Source organism: Urocitellus parryii, chromosome 3, assembly GCF_045843805.1.
Source record: "Urocitellus parryii isolate mUroPar1 chromosome 3, mUroPar1.hap1, whole genome shotgun sequence".
Classification (NCBI taxonomy): Eukaryota; Metazoa; Chordata; class Mammalia; order Rodentia; family Sciuridae; genus Urocitellus; species Urocitellus parryii.
Window position 1 is genome coordinate 7,772,482 of NC_135533.1, and position 25,690 is coordinate 7,798,171.

At 42.0% G+C, this 25,690-nt stretch overlaps 1 protein-coding gene across 1 annotated transcript in view; it reads right to left on the bottom strand.

The window, feature by feature from the left end:
- The window catches only part of Cntnap2 (contactin associated protein 2), a 1,300,648-nt gene that overhangs the window by 330,845 nt on the left and 944,113 nt on the right, over window positions 1-25,690 (bottom strand). The window contains exon 15 of the mRNA XM_077795886.1: window positions 8,979-9,106. Within this exon, the coding sequence (XP_077652012.1) occupies window positions 8,979-9,106 (128 nt within the window). The remainder of the gene's footprint in view (window positions 1-8,978; window positions 9,107-25,690) is intronic.

Sequence of the window (25,690 nt, forward strand, 5' to 3'; positions counted from 1 at the left end):
GTTCAAATTTCTCCAAAAGATGTTAAATATCTAGATCAGAGGGCAGCAAACGGTGACCCTTGGGACAAATCCAGACTGCCACCTGTTTCTGTCATTAAAAGTGCATTGGATTCCAGCCAGGCTCATTAGTTTACATATTGCCCTTGGCAACTTTTGAGTGACATGGCTGAGTAAACAACGACTCCACTGGCTCACAAAGCCTACAGTGTTTCCTATTTGTCCTTTCTGGAAAGAGTGAGCTGACTCCTGATCCAGATGAGCTGTTTGTGGTGGAATGGGTTGGTGAAGACCGCTACATTATTGGGATCTAAGTGCATTCTGTTGGGGTTCTCTAGGTTCTTTGAGGGAAGGTACAAGATGGCAGTGAAGAGAAGGCTAACCTTTTGGAGCAACAAAGAGGAGAAAGAAGATGAGGAATCATTTGTATGGAAGAATATGGCCCCTGGGACTCAGCAAATGCAGGTGAGCTTTAAACAGGTACTGGCATGACCACCTCCACGCTAGGAGGATGCAAAATGAATGGCTGCCATTTAGCCAAGAGTGTAGGCAGGTCTTCTCCAGAACAGGTGCAGAGAGGAGGGTAAGAGGAGCCGACAGGAGAACACAGAGCAGGGAGATGGACAGAACTTTTCTGATTTCAAACCTGCCATACTTCACACAATGAATGCTGATAGCAATGATGAGGGTGGCTAGTACTTAATGTGTACTTAGAATATGCAAAGGTGATAATTAGGCTTCATTTAAGTGACTTCAGTGATGTTGTTACAATCACATCATTGGAACTGAGGTAAGGCTGTAAGTGGGTAGTGGAAGCCTACAGAGGTGAAGGAATTTGTCCAAAGACACAAGTTGCCTACAGGGAGTTGGGATTTGGAGCCAAGGGTGATGTAACACATAGCTGTGCACCTTTTCTACACTAGGTGTGGTCCACGATCAGCTGCAGGAGTTCTTTATAGCATTTCAAGTTTCTTCCTAAATCAGAATCTGCATTTGACAACATCCCAGGTAACTTCTAAGAACTCTAAAGTTTGTACGGGACTGGTCTATAAGGTCTCCAAGCTTTATTCTCAAACTCACACGAGGAATCCAAACTTCCATCCTCACTCCCTACACTTTGTTAAACTTTTTACCCTCATTAAAGTGGAAACTGGTAAATAATTAGGGTCTCATCCCATTTTCCTAAGTCAAAGCTCTTAGGTTGAATGGATTCCAGGCGCACGGATCCTGCAGTGAGCTAGAATCTGTGTCAACTAGTGTTATTCTCAATTCCAAGTGTGTTCCACACTAGGAAGTTTTGGAACCAAGAGACAAAGCCTTATTCTCTTCTGCAAATAGTGAGACAGATCCCTTGGTTGGGGTTTCATGGAGGAACCCACCTATGAGGATTCAATTTCCAGAAAAATCTTTATTTCAGTATCTGGAGTCGGTGTTGCATTGGGATCTAAGTGTATTCTATTAGGGTTCTCTACGTTCTGCAGAGAGTGTCAAGTTCAGGAAGGGACAGTGCCAAGTTCAAGAAGGGACAGGGCCAAGTTCAGGAAGGGACAGTGCCAAGTTCAGGAAGGGACAGTGCCCAGGGAGAGGACAAGCAGCCTGCAGACTCCAGCCTGGACATCTGTCCCTCTCACACTGACTCCCGCCTCTGTGGGATGTGACTAATCCAAATACAAATCGTATGTGAAAGAAGAGGCGAGAAAGCCAGTCACACACATACAGAGCACTACACACAAGTAAAATGGAAACACCCTTAAAAATATTCCCATTTCAACAGTGAATTTGTAGCTGAAGTTGAATGGCCAGATCATCTTAAAGAGCCGATTCCTCCCCAGGGTGATATCCATTTCTTCTAATTGTTTAAAGTCACTCACTTTGTGGAAGACAAAAGAGAAGGCTCCCTTCTCCTGGGACAAAGTTGCTGCCTTTGTAATTAGACAGGATCCCAGAGATTCCCAGAGGCTCCGTCTTTTTAACGGGAATCAATCTAGGCTGTGATCCCTGAAATTTCACTTTCTGCTGGTTCCTAGAACCTTTCCTGCTCCTCAGTTGCCAGGTGCCCAGGGAAGCAGCGGGTGCCCAGGGACATTAAGGGAAAATGGAGGTTAAAGATTTTATACATCACTCCAGGTTTCCCCCTGCCTTCCATTGTCAGCCAAAAACAAACAAACAAACAAACAAATAACTACTAGGACTGGGCGTAAAAGAAAAGTAAAAGAAAAAGCAGCAGCCTCAACTTTCAGCTACCAACACCCATGGTTTTCTATCGAGTTTGCAGATGGCGGAGCTCGCAGTGGGTAAGATCAGGGACTCTGGCACCACCTTTTCACATCAGTCAGCTGTTGATAGGCAGAGATCCCAGGTCAGAGTGCTGGTCTCAGCATTCATCTTTGTCCAGGGGAATTCCTAAAGATGCAGGGTTCTGTCAAATTCTCTTTCCATGTGGTTTCCCATGAACCAGCTCTGAGACTGTGGGCCAGGCGTCTTTTAACCTCAGGAGACCCAGATCCTCAGTGTAAGATGAGAAGTCTGTACTGGCTGATCTCTGAGACTTCTCCACCCTGAGGAAGCTGGGCTTTGTTCTTGATTTGAGCTGTCCTTGAAGCAAGTGGGCACCGCTTTGTTTTATGAGAAGAAGTGGGGAAAGGAAAAAATATTGGAGTATCTCTTCAGAACATAGTCGTGGAGAGTGATCAAGCTTTATCTATCCTGGATGGTGTGTTATTGCTCCATTGTGATCATTCTGAGCAGATCACGATGATGTAACCGTCACACAGGTGAAGAGAAGCCCAAGCCCAAGAAAACAGGACTTAGCTCATGGCCAGGGCGGGGATGGAGCAGGCAGGAGGGGGTCCTCTGTGCTGATAACACAAGCCTCCCCAGACTGTCCAGAGAGACCTCTCTTTCCTGGGCGGGGCTAAGGAAGTGACAACCTTTCACAGCGAAGATAGGGAAGCAAAGTGAGCCACAGTCAGAGTCAACTAGACAGGGAAAGTGGCAGAAAGATCAGGGCAGAAGCAAGAGCTGCACCCAAAGAGGGAGGAGAGGATCTTAGGAAAGCAGGCTCCGCCATCCAGACGGCACAGAGGAAGTGGCTTTACCCACACCCAACTGTACAACCCTCCCAGAAATCAAGAAAACAGAGGCAACTGTTAAATTTCCCACATAGGCAAACTGGCACCACAGTGCTTTAACCCTTACCTCGTTACAAGTGACCTGTAGCAATCTGAGGTTAACAAGTCCTATTTTTCTATTATCTCCTTGTCTCCATATTATAACGAAGGTGACTTTGAGATGACCAGTCTACTTTTTTTTTTTTTCCAGTTCCTTCCTGTCTGTAAAACCAAGCTCCTGTGCTCAGCCATTTGGATTGCAGACTCTATTTTTGGGGGGAATAAAGTGTTGCCTGGTTCTAGAAGCAATTAGGCTCTTTAAGCTAAATTACTGCAATTCCCCGCACTGTTAGGGGAGGCGGAATCTGTGCAATAGGGGAAAGGAGCAATCCTTTTAGGACCTGTCAGGAGGTGTGGAGAATGAAGCTGTGGCTTCCTTCCACCATGCATATGACAAGAAGGAGACTTTTTCAGGTCTCCTTTATTCCTTCCACTTCCAGAACTAGCTTCAAATTCAGATAGTGTTGGAAGACACAGGTTGGCAGACACAGAACAAGTCCTCACCATTTCTTCCCGCAGTCACATGGGAAATCTGCACTTCCCCACCACCCTTGCAGTTAGACTGGATCCCTATGAATTTTGCACAGTGGATGTGGGCAGAAGTGAGTTAAGCCACTTATAAGTCAGCCCTTGAAGATACTTCTGCGGTCCCCCTGCCCCAGTTCTCTTCACCCACTCATTGTCAACTATGGGGCTCCATGTTCTGGAGGATAGACCTAGAGGAGGAAGGGGAGAGGGGCTACTATATCCACATGGAACCCCCTCCATTCCCCACACTTCCCACGCTGCCTTTGCCCAGAGAGGCATTCTTCATCATTCACATGTTAGAATTTATGATCCAGTGAGACTGGTCAGTATCACCTAACCCAGGGTACCCATCTGCTGGGAGGGGACTGGGGCTTTCTTACAGAGGATGAAGTGGGTGCAGGTTAGTCTGGGAAAACGCAGTGTGGGGAGGAGCCATGGGGGGCTTGAGTTGGGTGCTGCTGGTGGGATCTATCTAGGCAGGGGCAGGAGAGCATCCCAGGCACATGTGAAGCTGGGAAGAAAAGATTTCAAGGGTTTGGGTGAAAGAGATGATCTTAAGATAATTCACCCCTCTTGGCCAATGTTTAGATATGTCAACCCCCAAGGAGCATAAGAGGCATATTTCCCCTCTCCGGCTCCAATCCTAATATCCACGGGAGCAGAAATGAGGGCTCTGGAAGGAACCTTCCAGCCCCACCCAAAGACCCTGCTTCTGCGTCCTTGTCAGCCCACAGGGACAAAGCCTCCAGCTCTCCAGCTCCCAGGACATGGGGAGATTGGAGGGAGGAGGTGACAGGACATGCTGGCTTTAGAGCCTGCACCAGGCCCTTTCCTTGCCTTGTGTCTTGGAAGCCTGAGCAGCAAAGTGGCAAAGAGGGAAACTTCCCACCCTTCTCTGCACCTGGAAGCTGCCTCCTCTTCACAGTAAAAACTGTCCCCATGCCCCACTGAGCCGTTTTCTGTCCCTCTGTTTGTCTACTCCTTTTCTGCTGCCCCAGCATTTGGCAAAGAGTGTGGACACAGAGTTGTGTGGCCTGTGTGCCTTCGTGGCATATTAACTGAGAGCTAGACCCAGTGCTCCCCTGTGGAAATATTTCACCCCTGGAAAAACACGTAGACCCACGCCCTGTGCTGTCTCGTGGTAAGGGAATAGCAGAATACAGTCCTGGTTTGTCAAATGCTTGCATTGGAGAGACTTGGGCCTTACTATTACTCTGGCGCGTGTGATTACTTTCCCAAGGAACCAGCGTCCACTGTCCTTGGGATGCAACTCCATCACCGGCTTCCTTGCTCTCCTGCTGCACGTTGCCCCCGCCTACCGTGCTCCTGAACTGCGTCTGCTGCCTGCCTTTCCTTTTCTTGTTTGCCTCTGAGCCACCTCTGCAGCTTTAAGAAATTGAGTTTTCATCTGAGACCCCCAGCGTGACTCAAGTGAGGGTTCTGCCTGTCAGCTCTTGCAGCCAGAGCCAGTTGGTTTCTGGCATGGACTCAGGAGCAGTCCTTGAGCAACACATTTTCCAAAATTGTTTCTATCTGGGTTTATTGAAGACACTTGCTTTTGTAGCAAACTCGCTCCTAATTAATTGTTTCAAGTCTCTACATCCCCAGAGGAGATATGGTAAATCTTTACCTTGCATGGATGAGGATAAAACATTTAACCAGCAAATACTATATTCCTACAATTAGGTATAGTCACCACATATAGCATGAATAAGATTTCTACCTCCCCACACTGAAATCTATTCCATCCAAGTTTACCAGCCACCTCCAAGAAAGATCACATATATAAATTTGAAAACAATGTCTATGCTGTTACTGGGTTTTGATCTTCTAAATGGCTCCTTTGTTTCTTCCTAGGTGAGCAGATATGGTTTGGGAGGGGGGTTGGTAACTCCTCTGCACTTCGTATCTCAGCAAACCATCCATCACCAGTCACACTTGCAGTTTCATTTAGATTTGAGGTTTCCATTTGGATGTGTTTTGGGGAAAAAAAAAATCATACAGGCATAAGTGCTATATAGGAAATGCAGCATCCCTGGGTGGAACTCACTGATTTTCTTTAGCATTTTGATTATATGGGTCTATGAGTTCAGAGGAATCAAAGTGAAAATGAAACTCAGCAGGCACAGGAAGTCAACCGAAACCACGGAAACGGCTGGGCAGAGCCACGGCAGTGGTTTCGTCCTCCAAAACTAGGGCTGGAGCCTAATTCAGAAGACACTGAGGTGAGGGCTGTCACCACCCAGCTCCTCCGAGACAGAGACATTTTTAACAATGGAATTGTTTTTTTCTGAACTGTAGCTCCCAACACACTTCAATAATGGACACAAAGTAAGCTAATCTCTATCAACAGGATAAATGCCCTGCACTTCTTAGATCACATGAACTGAACTCCCCAGCATCCAGGCTATGTTTGGAAATGACGTGGTAGACGGGGCTCAGGGTGAGACAAGACCCCAGTGGCATATTTTGAAGACATTTTAATTTAATTGTCCATTGATGGAGGAAAGAGGATGAAGTTAGAACAACAATGCTGACCTTGTGTTTCTATCCTCTGCTCCATCTGTCCTCCAGGAGCCTGAGAGGGCGCTCAGGAATTTGCTGAGTAAATGCCGTTCTCAAAGCAGTATTTTGTTCATTTGTACAACAGAAACTCTAGTGTTTGCCTAGCCCATCTCATGAGGAGGTAGGAATTCAAGGAGATCAGACACATACAAGAACTGGAACAGTGTTGGCGTGGAACACTTCATTACCACACCCGCGTGAGAACACCCTTAAAGGCACGGTGGGCCAGGAATGACTGACTCCCACCTGAAGGTCAAGTTCAAGGTTCAGTCCATGTTCTCAGTTGCCTGGGAAAAAGGGTGATCTGGCCTCTTACAAACACAAAAGTATGGCACAAAATCACCATTTAATATGGACCTTGGTTTTGTTTCCACAAAGCATCAGGTAAAACATGATTGAAAAAGAGTCTTTGAAGCAACATTCCCTATAAACTAAGATCATGCAATGTCCATGAGTCCATGAATGAGGTAGCATTTGGCTTTATAATGGAACCTAATCACATTTCCAATAGAAATACAAAGGAACATTGACCATTATGCTTTTTAATTATAAAGTCTACCTGAAATGCAACTTCTGTCATTCCTTTACTGAGCAACTGTTGTAATTATTTTATATCAGAAAATCTAATAAGTTATAAACTATTTTAGGTTTTCCAATATTCTTTCATGTGCATTTCTCAAACTTTTTGTTCTTTGGTTTTTTTTGGGTGGTACCAGGGACTGACCCAGGGCTTCATACTTAGGCAAGAGTTCCAGTGCACCGAGCTCCATCCCAGCCTTTTTCTATTTTTTAAATTTTGAGACAGGATCTCACCAAGTTGCCTCCTGTCTTAGCCTCCTAAATCGCTGAGATTACAAGTGTGCGCTGCCATGCCCAGCTCAAACATGGTTGGAACTTCTTCTCTTATTCCCAGAGTACCCAACAGGTGCTGAACAAATAACAGGCCCATAATTAATTCTTCCTGAGGACTATTTGTCGTTTAGGAGAAAACAACCTAATATTAACTGTAAACTATATATTCTAGCTTATCCTATTATATGTTGCTAGAACGTTCTCCTTAAGAATAGTAATAAAGGTTTGCAGAAGTGGGATTTTTATAAGTATATTAAGCTAATCAATTATTTAATGGATGCCCTTTCTCTAATTTAAATCTAAATTCAGAATGAGAATTGATAAGCCAGAAATATTTTATCTTTATATGCTAATAGGTAATTATAACACAACAAAATTGATTTTCATTCTACAAAACATGAGAGCCTGTCTAATTTTAGAGAACATTACAGTTTGTCCCTCAGCATATGTGTTTAAAAATGCATATTGATTATTATTTTATGTCAGTGTCTTTTTCTTAAACAGTCGAAATTAAATTTCTTACTTTGCAGTTCTACTAAGCCTGACTAGACAAATGAAACAATATTGTTCACTAAATGCATGATAAAGATCTTTTGACCAGTTTCAATTTTACATGTAACATTTTCATTTTCTCAATGTAAGAAGAGAAAAATCAGTACCAACTCCATCTCTCTTTTGTATTAGGACATTCCTCTGCTTTAATTGCTGACAGCCTCGATTTACTAAGTAGTAAACTGTGAAGCATGCCTCATTACATTCCTTAGGACACCTTTTTGAGTGGATGCAATTATTTATTATCGAGTAGGTCTAATTCTCCGTTGATTTAAGCAAGTAGTAAAATTATTCCATCTCACATAATGCTTTGCTAGGAGGAATACAAACCCAGGCACTAAAATCTTTAATGGCCTCCCCGGGAGGCGTCGGGATGCAGGTGCTATTCTCATTACCATGGCGGAGAAGGTGGAGAGGCCTGCCGGAAATCTCTGGGTAGGCCAGTTACTCAGAGAGGAGAATCTAGGACTCTCCGTGCCTGTCGCACAATCACAAAAGCATAGAACTCTCCAGAGAGTTACCCAAACCACATGTGCAGAAAAGAGAGGGAGAACGATACCCAGGATGCTTGTTGCAGAATCCCCATGGCAACCTGTCGCTGTTTCCCTGTCGCCTCACATAAAGCACACAGAAGGGCATCAAACAACATAAAATCCTAACGGTGCCCTTAATTAGGTGGGTCCTGACTCTCACTCCCTTACCTCCCGCTGTCCAAGCCAGCAGCCCCCAATTCCTCTCTGTGGCGCCTAATCCTGAAAGCAAGATGTAGCCGCAGAAACGATCTTTGGCTTTCAAGGGACCATCAAGCTTTGATGATGATGAAGTTTGATAGCAATCATGTCAAACTTTATATGGCCATAATCCAAGTTTACAATGATACATTAAACCATAATGCTACTATTTATATCACCATAAACCCAGTTTATGGTGATATAAATAGTCATGCTAATGGCATTAACAGCAGCACTCAGTGGGATCCCAGCTGCTGAGTGCCGCTTTTATGCTATTAGCATTGCTATTTATATTACCATAAACTTAGGTAGTCAAACTTGTTACATATGCATATGAAAGGAAGATGGATAGCCACATCTTGTGCCCAAATCTAGGCTCCTGTACTGGAGACTTCCGGCCCGTCGCCCTCTTCTACAAACACAGGTCTGTTTAGCTCTCTGTTGCTTCTGCTTGTGTTTCATGATGGTCCAGCGGGACCCATGGAAGAGAAACCATTTTCTAGCATCCTTCAAGGAGCCCGGAAGGACGATTTACGTATGCGTGCTAGAAAAATTACAAGCCACAGCCACTGAGAAAACTTACTGTCTCCTTGGCAGCGCAGGGGACCCACACTCAGTTTGGCTTCTGAGCCTTGCCGGTCGGTGTCTCCAACCACCACCTGGCTCACAGGCAGGTGATCTTTGTAGGATAAGAAGCCGGCATCCTTCCTCCTGGATCACAGGGAAAGACAGAAAAGGATGAGGAGGCTGAGTTAGAAACATGTCTTGTCTGATCATCGCTTATGGTGTCTAATAACTATCGGCAATCAGTCACTGTTCAGAAATTCATTGAGCAAAATCCCAGGCAGACTTGTCCTCTGCTGTCTGCGGGGACTGTCACAGCACATGGCTCAGAAGCAGTGCTGGAACCTTCGTCCTTTAGAAAACACACTGACACCCTGATTTCCAGAGATTCATAACTCATACACTGTTTACTCTTTTAGCTGAAGGGTGGACCAGAGCATGTGCAGAACACAGAGTACACAGGCAGAATTTCCTGTTGTTACTGAATCGAAGGTTCAATAAAGTCACCTAAATAATATATGAAACAACCCATTTAAAAAATCCTTTGTGTCCTTAATTGCTTTGAAGCAGTTCCTTCGGGAGATTTTTGCCTGCTGTGCATCCGCTCGATAAAGAACATTTTGGGTGTCGTGGTCACCTCTTGTTCACTTTAACAACCCAAATAGTTAATGTGAAGGTTCTGGCAATGAGCAGGTGCTAGGAAGCATCCATTTCCATCTATAATGAGGAGTGCATCTGAGATTCAAGCCCAGGCTCATGTTTACCCTACCTGGCCTTACCTGTTTTCAGGTCTCCCAACTCTACCCTCTACCCGCCCAACATAAACCAAGAGGACAGGGCTAGCAGTGAGGTACCCCTTCTAGGACAGTGCGCACAGGCCCAGGAGACGTTCCTGGTGGACGGAGGTGAGTTGCGCACAGCACTGTGTTTTTGGTCTTGTGCAGCAGATTTCACCTAACTGGGGCCCACCCTGCTTTCCTGCTGCTGTGGCTAAGGGATTCCCTCTCTCATTTGGGGCTCGAAGACTGAAAGGCACAGAACAGTTTGAAATCGTGCTACAAAGTTCCCCTTTTATATGATAGTTTGTATTGTTCAACGTGTGAACATAAATAACAGCTTTGAACTCTGATTTTGAATGATCCAAGAATGAGAGACACAGCTCAGTTATCAGGCTAAAGATTTGCCATTCACATCTCTAGGCATAGTGCAGGGAATTGGGAGGAGCCAACCTGTCAACTTGCCCTGAAGAAACTCAGCCCTAAGGAGTGGCTACTTGTCCTCTGACCTAGAATGTCAGCCAACACAGGCTCCCTCTTGTGTCAGGCCTCAAGAAACCCAGGAAGGAGGAGGCACTGGAACTTAGTTAATGGGCCTCAAAAAAAAAAAAAAAAAAAAAAAAAAAATATATATATATATATATATATATATACACACATACACACACACATATAGTACACTGCCTTAGTTATTTCACTGTTTTCAAGTTTCCATAATAAAATTTTTCTAAATAATTATTTATCAAATATGAACTAACATCATCTAGGCAAGTCCTGTGCTTATTATCAACACTGTGGCTACCAATGTATGTATTAAAATCATGTCAAAGGGGCTGGGGCTGGGGCTCAGAGGTAAAGTGCTCGCCTAGGCACTGGGTTCGATCCCCTGCACAACATTAAAAAAAAATTTACAAAAACAAAACAAAATAAAGGTATTATGTCCATCTACAACTAAAAAATATTTTAAAAAATCGTGTCATGTCATGTTATCTAGTGATCCTTAAAGGAATGAGAAATGAAGTCTCCTTCAGCCACACACTGAAATATGACAATCAAGTGGAAACCATGGATTGTATTCCCGTGGGACGTGGGGCAGAGATCCTGTAGGAGAGGTCTGTCACTTAGAATTGCATGACTCTAAATCAGGGCTCTGCAAATAAGTCCTGGAAACCAAATTCCTTGTTCCCTGCTTTCTTTCTTCCATATGTCCAAGAAGCTAAGATTGATTTTTATGTTTTTAAATGGTTATTTAAAAAAGAAGAAGATATTTAGTGACATGGAAATGATATAAAATTCGTTGTCAGTATCCATAATAGAGTTTTATTGAAAGAAAGCCATTTTTTAAAAACAATGTTGTCCATGGCTGCATGCTATAACTTGAGATTTGAAGTTGTGACAGAGACCATCTGGCCCCAAGGGCTGAGCCTGGTCACAAGGGCTTAGAAGGTTTATTGTTTAGCCCTTCACAGGAAAAAAAAAAAACTGCAGATTTCTGCTTAAATCATCTTTATGTACAATTCCTCCAGAAATTTATTGGGTAAATATCCTACTGACCATCACCGGCAGCAGATGGGGCCTAACTCAGGTGTCCAGGGTATAATAGACAAGGAGAGGGGCAAAGGCGGGCGGGGGTAGATGCACTGAGCATAAATGAGAGGAACACCTCAACCTCAATTTACATAAAAGAACTAAACTTAATTAATAATTGACTTTTTGATGGAACTTGCTCTGTCCTGCATCAGTTTGGCCGAGCAGATATGCCTCCTGTTGGGAAGGGTGGGCTGTGCGGCCGCAGGCACTCTTACTGTTCAGCTACCCTCATATGCAAGATTGCACGGGGAGTTTTATGAAAAACATGATTCTGAGTGGGAATGTCCTCATTACATTCTGTAATAAAATGCATAATGCTCACGAAAATCTGGACAGTACAGTGGAACCAATTTTTATATACACCTCCACATATATGTCACATGTGGTTCATGGAGAACCAGTGTAACCATGCCTCAGATACAGGTCAGGAACACTTCCAGCACCCCCAGAAGCACCTCTTCTCTCCCCTCCCTACAGTCAAGACATGGATAACTACCATTTTATTAAAAATATTTTAAATTTTTCAAATAATTAAAAAAATTGAAAAAGAGATTATAGAAAATGAGTACGTTCCTATCGTGATTGCTTTTCTCCAGTGTTTGCCGATGGTGAACAATGCTGCCAAGAACTTCCTTATAAGTGTGTTACTTATTAGCATTTACCTATGTTAAACATTTACCCAAAATTAGAAATGCTGGGTCAAAAAGTATGTTTAGCTTTAGTGGATAATTTTGAGCACCTTTCCCAAGAGTTTGTACCAATTGTACAATTCCTTCTGCAGCATCTGAGAAGTCAGGGTGCACTAGATCCATGCCAGTGCTTGGCTCTGTTTGTCTTTTTGTGATGAGTGAGAAAGTAAGTGCTTTATAGGGAAATATGGGCTAAGGTAAGAGTATTTTAAAAATAAACCTTTTGAAATATTCCAATCACTGTTGCCAATATTTGTATGTGTTTAATCTAATAAGAAATCATATGCTTTCATAATTGGGAATTTAAAATCTTCATAATAATTCTATAAATGAGTTTGGACTTATTTTTTGATGTAAAAACTGGCCATTAATCAATTATTTTTCTATAAAAAGTGATGAGCGTCAGGGATAATAGAAACTGATAAGCCATATTTTTGTCCATACAATCAATTTCGTATTATGGGTCGATAATACTGAAAATTAAAATCTTGATTTGCTAATTACACTTAGTAATATATATTACCCCACATTTCACTGATAACAGAATGATAATCAGAGCATTTGTTTTGATCCCAGTCACCAGTGCGTAAGTGGTACAGCATAGATTCAATTCTAAACTATCAGTATCACATTCTAGGACTTTCTAAGGAGGAAAATTTCAGAATAAAATAAGAAATCACTGCATCAGTTAGAAGCATTTTCTCTTAGTTCTCATTTAGATGAGGTGAGAAGGTGATTTTAAAAATGCACTTAGCTAGTCTGAAACGTTGATGCTTCACGTAAGTTCCAAGTTAAAGGATGTCTGCAGTCTGACTTGCCCTTGGCCTCCTCCATCTCCACACTGAGCAAATGAGCCCCCCAGAGCTACCTGAGACCCAAATCAACCACCGAAGTTTTAACAGAGTGCAGCACGGGTAATAGTTACAGCCCTCTGATAGCCCTTACCTAATTGGGGAAGGAAAAAAAAGAAAAGAGGTATATGAAATTCACAAAGCAATGGGGGCTCACATTGGTTGTGGAGACACACTCATGGATGCCAATAAAGTAGTTTGACCAAAGTTCCTGACGTGATTCTTCAGCACAACCCACTTCCACACGACCTCAGATCTGGAGAGGAACCCTCCACAGTGTCCACCTGATGTCCACCTTAGGACCCAGTGTGAATTTTCTTGTTTTTAGTAAGCAAAACTAGACCGTTGATGTTATGCTCTTTGGAGATTGAGGTCAATCTAATTTAGGGGATACTCAGTAAACCAGTTATCACGTTAGCATAATGAGCTAATCACATCCGACAGGACCCCTGCACATCGGGAACACCCTGTCATCCGTTTCCAATAGGCTCTGAACTCGGGGGTCTCCCAGGGCCCTCTGCACGGGGCTGAAGAGGAGCGTGATCCACAGATTTTGCACCTTTCATCGGGCATTGCCTTTTGCTTTTCTGAGAAATTCCCTCTGGCTCTTCTGTTTTTCCTCTGCCTGCTGGGAAAGCAGACCAGCCTCTAGGTAGCTCGGTCTTACTCTTAGCTCAGTGAAAAGAAGAGCATTTAAACAATTTAAAAATAACTGGAGCTGCTACAATGGCGAGCCTGCTTATCTTCCAGATGCTGTGAAAGTCTCACTAGGAGTGTGTCTCACAATCCCATCAGAGGACTCCTTTGTGGAGTCTTAATAGTTCCCCGATACTACCACATCACCTCAGCTAGAAATTTCTGGAAAGAACCCAGGGAATAAAAGTTTTAGCTACAGAAAGTGTCTCTCTCTCTCACACACACACACACACACAAAGTGGAAATGTGAAATAAACAAATAACATTATTAGTCACTAGGAAAATTTGTTTGAAACTATACTGAGCCGGGTGCAGTGGCACATGCCTGTGATCCCAGTGGCTCGGGAGGCTAAGGCAGAAGGATTGAGAGTTCAAAGCCAGCCTCAGCAACAGCGAGGTGCTAAGCAACTCAGTGAGACCCTGTCTCTAAATAAAATACAAAATAGGGCTGGGGATGTGGCTCAGTGGTTGAGTGCCCCTGAGTTCAATCCCTGGTTCTGTCCACCTTCCCCCCCCCGCCCCCCGATAAAAATCCAAAACTACACTGAGATGGCATTTCATACCTACTAGGATAGCCACAGTTAAGAAGACAGACAATGACACTGATTGACAAGGATTTGGAGATTCATTATACATTGTAGGTACACTTTTTTTAAATTAGTTGCTCAAGACAATACAATGATCTTGACATATCATACATTTGATTCAAATGGGGTATGAATTCTCATTTTCCCATGCGTACAGATTGCAGGATCACATTGGTTATACAGCCACGTTTATACATACTGCAATAATAGTGTCAGTTGTATTCTGCTGCCCTCCCTATACTCTCCTCCCCTCCCCTCCCCTCCCATCACCTCTCTCTATCCAATCTACTGAGACACTTTTCTCTCTTTTTTTCTCTTCCCCCCCTCACACCATCGTATATGTATTTTGAGTAACAATGAGGGTCTCCTTCCATCTTCCGTGCAATTCCCCTTCTCCCTCCCATTCCCTCCCACCTCTCTTCCTTGTTTAGTGGTAATTTTCTTCTCATGCTCTTCCTCCCTACTCTATTTTGAGTCATCTCCTTATATCAGAGAAGACATTCAGCATTTGTTTTTTAGGGACTGGCTAACTCCACTTAGCATAATCTGCTCTAATGCCATCCATTTCCCTGCAAATGCCATGATCTTGTGATTTTTTAGTGTTGCATAATATTCCAGTGTTTATAAATGCCACATTTTTTTTATCCATTCATCTATTGAAGGGCATCTAAGTTGGTTCCACAGTCTAGCTATTGTGAATTGTGCTGCTATGAACATTGATGTAGCTGTGTCCCTGTAGTATGCTCCTTTTAGGTCTTTTGGGTATAGTCCAAGAAGGGGAATAGCTGGGTCAAATGGTGGTTCCATTCTCAGCTTTCCAAGGAATCTCCATACTGCCCTCCAAATTGGCTGCACCAATTTGCAGTCCCACCAGCAATGTACAAGTGTACTTTTTCCCTCCCACGTCCTCGCCAGCACTTACTATTGTTTGACTTCATGATGGCTGCCATTCTTATGGAGTGAGATGATATCTTAGAGTGGTTTTAATTTGCATTTCTCTGATTGCTTTGATGGTGAGCATTTTTTCGTGTAATTGTTGATTGATTGTATATCCTCCTCTGAGAAGTGTCTGTTCAGATCCTATTTGTTGATTGGGTTATTTGTTTTTTTGTTGTTTAACTTTTTGAGTTCTTTGTCTACCCTGGAGATTAAAGCTCTATCTGAAGTGTGAGGGGTAAATATTTGTTCCCAGGATGTAGGCTCCCTATTTATCTCTCTTATTATTTCTCTTGCTGAGAAAAAACTTTTTGAATATGTACCATTTGTTGATTCTTGATTTTAACTCTTGTACTATAGGTGTCTTATTAAGGAATCTTAATAAGATACCTATAGCACAAACTCCGACCCCACAAGATGGAGATTGGGGCCAACTTTTTCTTCTATTAGATGCAGGGTCTCTGGTTTGATTCCTAGGTCCTTGATCCATTTTGAGTTAACTTTTGTGCATGATGAGAGAAAGGGACACTTTTGAAAGCATTTTGACAGATTCTTATAAAGTCAAACATAGATTTATCATGTGACCCAATAATTCCACCCTGTGCATTTACATGGGAAATGAAAACATATGTCCACATGAAGACTTTTAGGTAGGATATGAGGATGGGGAGATAGAGATAAATGTTTGTTGAAATCTTAAACTGATTTTAAGGAGATATTTATAGCAGCTTTATTTATATTAGCCCCCAAATGAATACAACCCCAAATTCCATAAACAAATGAATGGATACAAGAAATGTGCTATCTCCATATAATGGAATATTACTCATTAATGTAAAATAGTGAGACATGGATCCATGTCACGACATAAATAAACCTCAACAAACTATAGTAAGTGACAGAAACCATCCACAGAAGACAATATATTCTATAATTCCACCTAAATAAAATGCCCAGAAAAGGAAAATCTATAGAAGAAGCAAATAGATTAGAGGTCACCTGGATCTGGGGCGAGAAACAGATGAGTGGTAAAGAGGAATCTCACCGGAGGACCCTCCACAATATTTGCACAATGTAATAGGAGTTATGGGAATGTCCCAACTCTGTATTGTGGTGATTTACTGCACAAGTCAGTAAATTTACTTAAGATCTTTGAAGCATATACTTAAATTAGATGAATATTATGGTATGTAAATCATATTCTATAAATTCTTAAAAAAAAGAACTATAGATAGTTGCAAAGGCCAGCCTACCAATGGGGAATACCATTCTTCAAGACAGCTCCCTGTTTTGAACACTTTACCCTGTTTTAAAAGTTTTGTTAAGAATATGAAGAATATGTACATAATCCACTGGCCCTGTCTCCTAGGTCAGATCTCATAACACCTCTTTTTTGGGGGGCAGTTACTAGGGATTGAATTCAGGGTCCCTTGGCCACTGAACCACATCCCCAGCCCTTTTATAAAATTTTTATTTCTTTTGTATTTTATTTAGAGACATGGTCTCACTGAGTTGTTTAGCACCTTGCTTTTGCTGAGGCTGGCTTTGAACTCACGTTCCTCCTGCCTCAGCCTCCTGAGCCTCTGGGAATACTGCTGTGTGCTACCACGCCTGGCTGGAACACCTCTTTTGGAACACCCTCATTTTGTCTGTTCTCTTCATCCTGACTTTTATAAACATTCTTTTTTTTTTAAAAAAAAAGATTATTTTAATTAACATAAAAATTTAACAAGTTAAAATTTCAAAATAGCAGAAAATGTTTGATCCATTTTATCTATGCTCTCGTCTCTTTTCCAGTCTTCATTTAGAATTTGTCACTTACCCCAACCTGAAACACCCGTCACAGTCCCAAACTAGCTTCAAAATGAGGGACTGTACCTCATTGAAACCAGACATTCTTGGGGTTCCAGAACATGATTAATGGTCAGTTCTGTTCAATGGTCACTACTTGCACTTATAATATCACTCAAATGCCAACACTTTTAGCATCAAATCTTTACCTCAAGGAGTTCCTACACTCTCTGGAAATGTCATGTCCCAACAGTTAACAGATTATTTGGATTCCCAAATAATCATTCAGAAACACATTTATTACACAAAGTGAGACAGACTCTACCCAGGAACAAGAGGCCACTCCATGGTATAATAACAAACTCTATATGATTGCTTAAAAGTTTATGTCTAATGTTATCTAAAAAAGTGCAGGAAACCTATATACTCAAGTCAATACTCATTCTAGTTTAATATTTTTTAAAGTAAAGGAGAGTTTTTACTTTATTGTCTCCAACTTAATCTTTCTGTATCTTCTCTGCTCTGGGGATGTGAACAGCCACTTTTCTCTTAAAAAGGAATGTGTCCACTCTTCGGTTGTGGTCCTATTAAAATCTCTCCTAGAAAATACTGTGACAAAACATTTTTTTTCCATGCCTTTTTCGTAGAAGCAATGCCTTAAGGAGCATGCTGAATAGAGCCGGGGCAGACTATTGTTTTAGACTAGGCTCCTGTCCTGGGCCCAGTTCAGACTAAAACAACATGGAGTCACTTGTGCTAAGTGCCACGTGATAAAACGCAACCTCAGCACACACCATTTTTCCAAATCACTGGAGATTCAAAGCAGCTAATCTGAATTGGCCATGGACCTGAGCCAGCATGCTAAGAAGTCCGCTGTTTTAACCCTGTAAAGAAAGTAACTTTGACACAACTAGCCCACACTCTGATCTCTGTTTCTGCTTCCTTCAGCCCTTTTCTGCCTATAAAGTCAACTTGCTCTGCTCAGTTCATCAGTGTGTCCATTCTGTCCAAAGAATGAGGTGTGGCCTAAACCCAGAATCGATAATAAAAAAAAACTCGTTAGACCTGAAGCAGACCAGAGACCCCCACTTAGAAGATCTTTACCATAATTAAGCAGAAACCCCGATCGTATTCGTAACATAGAAGTTTCTCTTCTTGTCAGAAAGGTTTTTACTCAGGATATCAGCAAAAACTTCTGCAGAAGGCATTGTGGTTTGTAGCTTCCTCGTTTTTGTAAATGCCAGGTTTGCAGAAAAAAAAAAAACTTGTAAAACCTCTGTCTCACCTGAAAAAATGCAACAAAATGCACTTGTCATGTAAACCTTCAAACCCCTCCTCCCACAGGGTAAAAGAATTTACAGGTGTTACAGGTTGGGGTAAGTGAAAAATTCTAAAGGAATTTCCAGACTCAAGGTCCAGAGAATTTTAGGCAATTTCCCCTCTGGACCCTGCAGCCAATCAATCTGTTTCCTGAAAATTCCCCGTGTCCAGCCTCATCTGTCCTACATTCGACCCTTAAATTAAGTTTGCAATAATACTGTCTTTGGACAAGACAAAGGGCTACTCCTATAAATGAGATCTCCATGAATGGTGGAGGCTGGAGTAGGGAGAGAAAGGAAGTTCTCTGGGATGATGAGGTGGAGGTGACTGCATTCTTAAAAGGGAAGCCCCCCAAGCCAACCACGATGTGGGTTTGCGTTTCCTCTATGTACCAAAATCATGTCTACCTGTAGTCCAGGGCTGTGCTCATAGAACACACAAGACAGTCACAGCAGCATCACTCCACCATCAGAGGGTGAAGTAAACAGCAGAGCTGTCTAAAACACAATAAAGAACTTTCTAGATACTTCCAGTGGTGTCCTCAGTCACCATTGACTGTTGAGCCTTCCTTAGGGCCACAAGATAGTGTTCCCTACAAAGCAATTAGAGTAATTAAGAAAACAACCTTCATGATTAGATCTTCAGAATCCATGCCTGTGTCCCCTATGAAATGAAGGTAATTACAGATTCAATTACTCCTTTTCAGTGGGAATAGCTCAGGCCTTTTGTAAATGCTAGACAATTCTCTGTTCAGGTTAGACTGTCTCAGAAAGCCATGGTAATCATTTGGAGATTTTATGCAAAATACTGTTCTTTGGTTTGCCTTTCTGGAATGCAAGTTCCCTGAGGGCAGATGTATTGTTTCATGAAACTTTATAAAATAAACACAAGTTGGCACTGAGAAGTGGCTGGCTCTGCGTGGTGCTTGATGATTAAATACATACAGGAATAAACACACATGCCAGTTAATGAGGCTTCCTATTAATGATGAGAGATGGAAAGTAGCCCTGGCTCATAGTGGAGTCTCTTGAAAGCCCTTGAAACACTTTGATTATTCTTTCTCTGTAATTGAGGTTTTATTTATTTTTTCTTTAGAAAGTAATATTTAATTGGGAGTTTCATAAATCACTAATGTAGCAAAACAACATAAGACTTAGATGAGTCTTTAAGACTCTGTGTCTATATAAAGGTAAATTGGCTAATTTATCTGAGCAATTTTTTTTTTTTACATAGATGTGCTATGATATGGTTCTTTGATTCTGCTTTTGTGTATGTGTATTTAACTCTAGAGCAGGAAGTTGTGATTGAACAAATTTGACATCCTTCAATATGTGGCATAAACCACGTTAGGTGTCAGGTCTATTTGTCATGGAGTGGGGTCACTGATGGTATGGGCCCTTTGAAGGTAGGACTTTAGGGTCCTACAGAGTTGCCCAGAAGCCATTAGAGCAGTATCCAGCATGTGCTTGGAGATATGATCTAGTTATTAGCTAGATCCAGAGGTAGCAGAGTAGGAATAGAACAAGCCCTGGTTTTAGGTACTCAACTGGTTAGTAGCTAAGCTAGGAAAAAAAGACCAAATCTCCAATGCTCTAAAGTTAAAGAGGAGTAGATATATTTACGTTTCTCAAGTTCTGCTAAAATAAACACAATCATTACTTTAAATAATATGGAAATCTATTATTTTTATGTACAGGAAAATTATCTCCCGGGATGGAAAATGACTTTGGATCACTGACATTTTCCTTTGACTCTGTACATTCATACTCTCCCCAGGCAAGTGATCCTTGTTTTGGTGAATCATGGCTCTGAGATGCATGAGTAACGTGAGGGTCCCTTGATGTGCAGTTTCCTTGCTATTTCTATATATTTTTGTTTCTAGCAATTAATGGCCAACTCCCAGCATCTCAGAAATAGTCAATGGGAAAATATTTTTTTTTTTTTTTTTTTTTAGGCTAGCTCGGTCCATTTTTGAAAATTAGGGTGAGTAGCTGGGCTCTTCTGAGTGTGTTTTAAGTTTTGTTTCTAACTAAAACACCGATGCAGGAATTGGAATGACGCACACGCACCTGTCCCTTTCTGGCTTTTCCTGGTTTTGCATAGTTCACCTCCCTCCTCCCTCCTGGCTGGACGGCCCCCAGGTGGGATTCTTCAAAGGCTGCACGTCTGGCTTCATGTCACATCCACTGCATCTTGCCCACACACACACAGCCACACACAGAACTCTGAAGGGAGGCCATGGCCCACACCTCTGTGTGCCTTCACCTGGACACTAGACGGGGGTCCTCCAGGCTCGTGTGATTTGGTTGGACCTCGTGTCTTCTGGCTCCAGAAGACATGTACTGAGCCCTCTCATGGTGGCGGAGGTGCCTGGGTGGAGCGTGGGCTCTAGGAACGGCTTCCCTCCGCCATCTGAGGAGCGTCCCTGGGTCACGCTGGCAAGCCTGGCACTCAGCGTTGAATGTGGAATGATTACATGGGAATTGAGAAAGTAGAGACAACTCCTAAACCTTTGTTTTGAAGTTGGAATGAGAAATGAAACAAGCCATAGGGTGGAAACTCAAGGGGTTTTAGTTTACATTCTGGAAAAACCCAATTTATGACTTCTTCCCTGGATATAGAAGGAATTCTAACCCTAGACAATTTTTATAATATCAATTTTTTTTTTTATCTAATCCGTGTAAATTCTTCCTCCACTGTTTCCAGAGAGCTCTTTAAACATGAAAGACCATGATCAGTTTTCCACTTCCTTTGCCCACTCAAAACATCAGACCTGACACGTTTGGCCTCAGAGTAAGGGAATGGGCCTTGAGTTTTTATTTCATGGGTTTGACCATACCAAAAGGCGTTAGTTTTCAATGATATATGTATTCTTTTTTCAACCAAGAAGTATTGTTTTTCTTTCTTGTGGCCATATCTAAAGCTCTTTCCAAGTAACACATCAATGTAAATGATTCTCATATTGATCACCACACCTTTTCTCTACAAACATCACATCATCTTTAATATACTTAATCACTCCTACTTCATCTCAGCAGGTCTCTATGCTCCACTAGTGAACACAAAAGTCTAGTTTGAAGGGGAAGCTTTTACCTGTCTCTGAATTCACTAAGGCCTTTAAGATGATCAATATTTTGGCTTAATTAATTATTTTGCAGTACTGGGGATTGAACCCAGGACCTTATGCTAGTGCCCTACCCCTGAACTATGTCCCCAACACTTTTTTTTTTTTTTGACAAAGGGTTTTGCTAAGTTGCTGAGGCTGGTGTTGAACTTGAAGTTCTAGTGCCTCAGCCTCTTGGGTAGCTGGGAGGTACAGGTGTTCCCCATGTGCCTGATTAATACTTATTTTCATGTTATCAATATTTCAAAAATGCTGAGGGATGTACACCTTGGCTACAATAATGATAAGCACTTGTTCTTTAGGATGAGATGGTACAAGTAAAAGTAAAACTTGAAAAACCTCTTACGTGAGTGAGAGTCGACCAAGGAAAGAGCCTAAAGATCGCCATCGGTGTCAGGCATGAAGGAGGAAGGAGAAACCAAGGAAATTTAAGATAAAGGATCTAAAATCTGGGAGGAAGTAAAAAACAAAAACAATGAGTGATATAAACCAAGGGAACAGAGCACTTCTGAGAGAAAAACAGGTAAAATATTTTTAACATTGCAAAATGTCTTGTATCAAAAAATTAAGAGAGCATGTCAGGTATATCAATACGGAGACATATACGGTGGGCATACTGCAAAGAATTTGGTGCAATAATTATATAGGAATTGAGAAAGCAGAGACAAGCCCTAAACTCTTGTTTTGAAGTTGCAATGAGAAATGGAAGAAGCGATAGATAGGGTGGAAACTAAAGGGGTTTTAGCATTAAGAGATCTTTTTAGATAGACTGGGAACTGAATCAACTCATTACATTTTATCCCATTGCCAACATTATTTTCCCAGCTTGAAAGCAAAAAGGCATGAATACTCCTGTCTATTTGCACAGGTAGTGTGTAACTTTGTTCAGAGAGTGACTTAAAGTGGCACCTAATTAAGAACACCTGAGATTTCAGCATCATCTCGCTTTAGATGTGGAGAACAAAGAGCACCTGGACCTCTTTCTTCAAACCATGAATCATCAGGCACATGGCTTTTATGAAGTATGGTGGCCAAAGTATCGTAGGGAATGAGTCTTGGGCTGCATCCTCGGAGGAAACCACTGAAACTAACAGAAGAACTGGCCAATCATGTCACAGTGAGGTTCTGAGCCTGCGGTTAACTACAGCCAGTTGGATATTTGATCTTTGTTGGGTTTTGGAGAAAAAGAGAAATTCAGTAACCCACTCAGGGACATTCTGAAACTTCTGTTAATTAGATTTTAATAAACAAGGTCTTCTCTTGCCAAGCTTACGGCTTGGTCGAGAGTGAGCCATTTATGATGCAGTCCAACTTACACAAATTAAAAGACATATAAATCCTCTCCTCAGAAGAGAGGTAATAAAAATCCATCACAGTTAATGGAGGGCTTAGCAATTATACCGAAGACAGGAAGGAGGGGCCTGAACTGGAGGGGCTATGCAAATCTTAAACACGAGAGACTTAATTCAGCAACAGTTTTAGGGAATGAATAAAACACGGGAGTGTGTTTGTGTGGATTCATTTTTTTTTTCTTGAGGATGGGAAGGTTGAAATCCCCACAGCTTCTTACGGGGAAAGGGAAGTGATGCAACAGGCCTGTGGCAGAGTAAACCATCCCATTTCCTTGAGGTGCACCAAGTTCTGAGGACCATGCTGACCTGACCTTGAGATGGTGGGATTCGGCCCCTCTGGCTGCCACACAAGCCATTGCAGACTGTGTGGCTTTTACATCCTTTTCTTCACAGTTTTCAAGGTGGCAGTCCAGGTGCCAGGGGCTCTGGCTTCTGGTGAGGCCTCTTCCTGCCTGCAGAAGGCTGTACCCTCACAAGGTCTTTCCTTTTGAGCACATGTTGGGGCACAGGGGGCACGCGCACTAGCTCTCTGGTGTCTCCTCTTCTTGTAAGGGCACCAATTCTATTGGATCAGGACATCACCCTTATGACCTCATTTGACCTCAGTGACCTTCTTGGAAGTCCTGTTTCCTCATACAGTCACATTAGGGCTTCGGCCTTTCATAGATCAATTTTAGGGGGTCACATGATACAGTCCATAGAGTTGTTTCAAATTTTTTTATTATGGATCTTAGGAAATATTAAATCTGAAAAGTGATAATAAATTTTCTGAGAGGGGGGGAAGATGTTTGGCCTCCTAAGTGTAGGAAATAGTCTCTATATTTTATATTTCACCCTTGGAGACCCCAAATGCCCAGTTGTGTTATAAAGACTATGAGAATTCCTGCGCTGAGCAAAACATAGGTTGCTTTGTTTAACCCAACATCCTGGAAAAGAACTTTCTTTCAAGAACGTACAATAATTGACATTATGCCAATGAGTGAAGCATAGAGTTTGGCATTTATTCTGTGGCTTCTCAAACAGCTTAACGGGAAAAGATCTCTAGAGCTTTAGAATGTAAAAAATGAGATGAAGACCCAGAAAGGTAGGGACATGAGCAAATCCTTCATACCTCAGTTACGGTTTCCATATCTGCCCCCCACACACCTTCCCACCACCCAGTGGTTTTGTCTAAATCGGCAAGGATGTCCCAATTCTCAGGCTTCTATAATATAACCAAGCCAATTAACTTTCCTTCCTTGGGGGAAAAAAAACGAAACAAAACAAAAAGCTACTCAGCCCAGATGTCCATTGTCAGAGGAACAATAAATAAATTGTGATATATTCACATAATGAATAACACAGTAATGAAATAAAAAGCTTCTGCCCAAATCTCTAAGGGAAAAGTCAGACACACGATAGTTTATGCTCAGTGATTCTGTTTACATGGTCAATGATTCTACTTACATGGTCAAAACTAAGCACAAATAACTAAAGTAATAAAGGAATAGAGGTCAGAAGGACAGTTATCTTTGGAAGGACTGAATGGGAGAGGGTCAAAGGAGCTAGGGGCCTGAGCGTGCTACACAGCTTGATCTGGGTGGGGACCGCTTGGGTGTGCTGATTCCCAGTCTTGGTCCCTTCAGAACAGAAACCCAAGTGACCACTTCAACATTCCCTGTGTCTGCGGCTTCCAGGGACGCTGGGTGTCATACAGCACTGTTCCTCACCTCTCGCCACAAACACCATCTACTACTGGTCGACACTGTTCTCCGTCACACTTGTTTGGAGGGGGTCCCTTTTTAGGGGAGTCTTCCTTATTTCCCTGTCTAATGACACCCACTCATCCTGACAGCCTTGTCCTGTTGTCATGGCTTCTCTGAGTCCTTCCCTAACCCCTCCAAGATGGATTAATTGCTTCTCCTGTGGGCTCCCATGGCGATTTGCGTATATGGACAGTACGGTTGTGGTCGACACAGACTGGAGGTTTCCCGGGACCTTCCTGGCTCTGAGTATTTATCTCTTGGTCTCCAAGGTCCACTCCTACTGGGTGTCCTTGTTTGGATTGGTCTGGTGAGCAATAAAAAGGTGACTCTAATGATACACCAGAGATAGATTTTTATAATTCTCTGGCCTCCTAAGGGCAATGTGACTTCCTTGAGTAAAGATAATGTCATTTTTGTAGCCACAGAACTTGACCTTGATATTGCAGTCAATAATTATCTCTGTATCTTACGTAAATGACCCCTTTCTAAAAGCAGACACTTTGTATTGTGAAATAACCATGGTGTCTATTACTGTCACACTTTTGTTGACATAATTAAGTGATTGGAAGGAAAAATTCTGATAACATCATTTACAATATTCATATATTTTTCCTGAGCATTCTGTTTAAGCAAAGAGTCTCTGAAATATGAAACTATTCATTTTATAAATCTACTTTTTAAATTGGCATGTTCCCTAACTTAATTCCCAATTGCCTTAATTTAATTTTTTTTTTTTTTTTGGTGAAATTTAAGCAACTGAACTGATTGTAAGTTTCTTGGTACTGTGCTAAGCATATAGTAAACATTCAATAAATAGTAGGTTAAACCATATGAAAATTTCAATATTGTCTTATGTGTTTGACTTACAAAAATGGCACTTCATACAGTCCAATCTAATGCTTTAAGCTATTATTAAAATCATCGTCATCACTTCTTTTTACAGTGCTGTTCCACAAACAGCTTATAATCATTTCCATTAAGAACTGAAAAATTCAGCACACATTCAGTATTTTTATAAAGAAGGATTTGGGCTTATGCTTTCCAGTGATGAAAGATAAACTCCCTATATAACAGCAAATAGTTCACAATAGACAGAGGCAACATGCCAAGGCTCCTACCCTTTCCCTGAGCTGGGATACCTGCTGTATAGCTTCATCGGCTTCAAAATTAATTTGCAGAACACATAAAAGTGAACATTCTAATTAAGTGTGTACATGCTAACTGGATTCCAATAGGAATCTCTTCAAATGAGACAAGGTCAAAAGAAGCTAGGG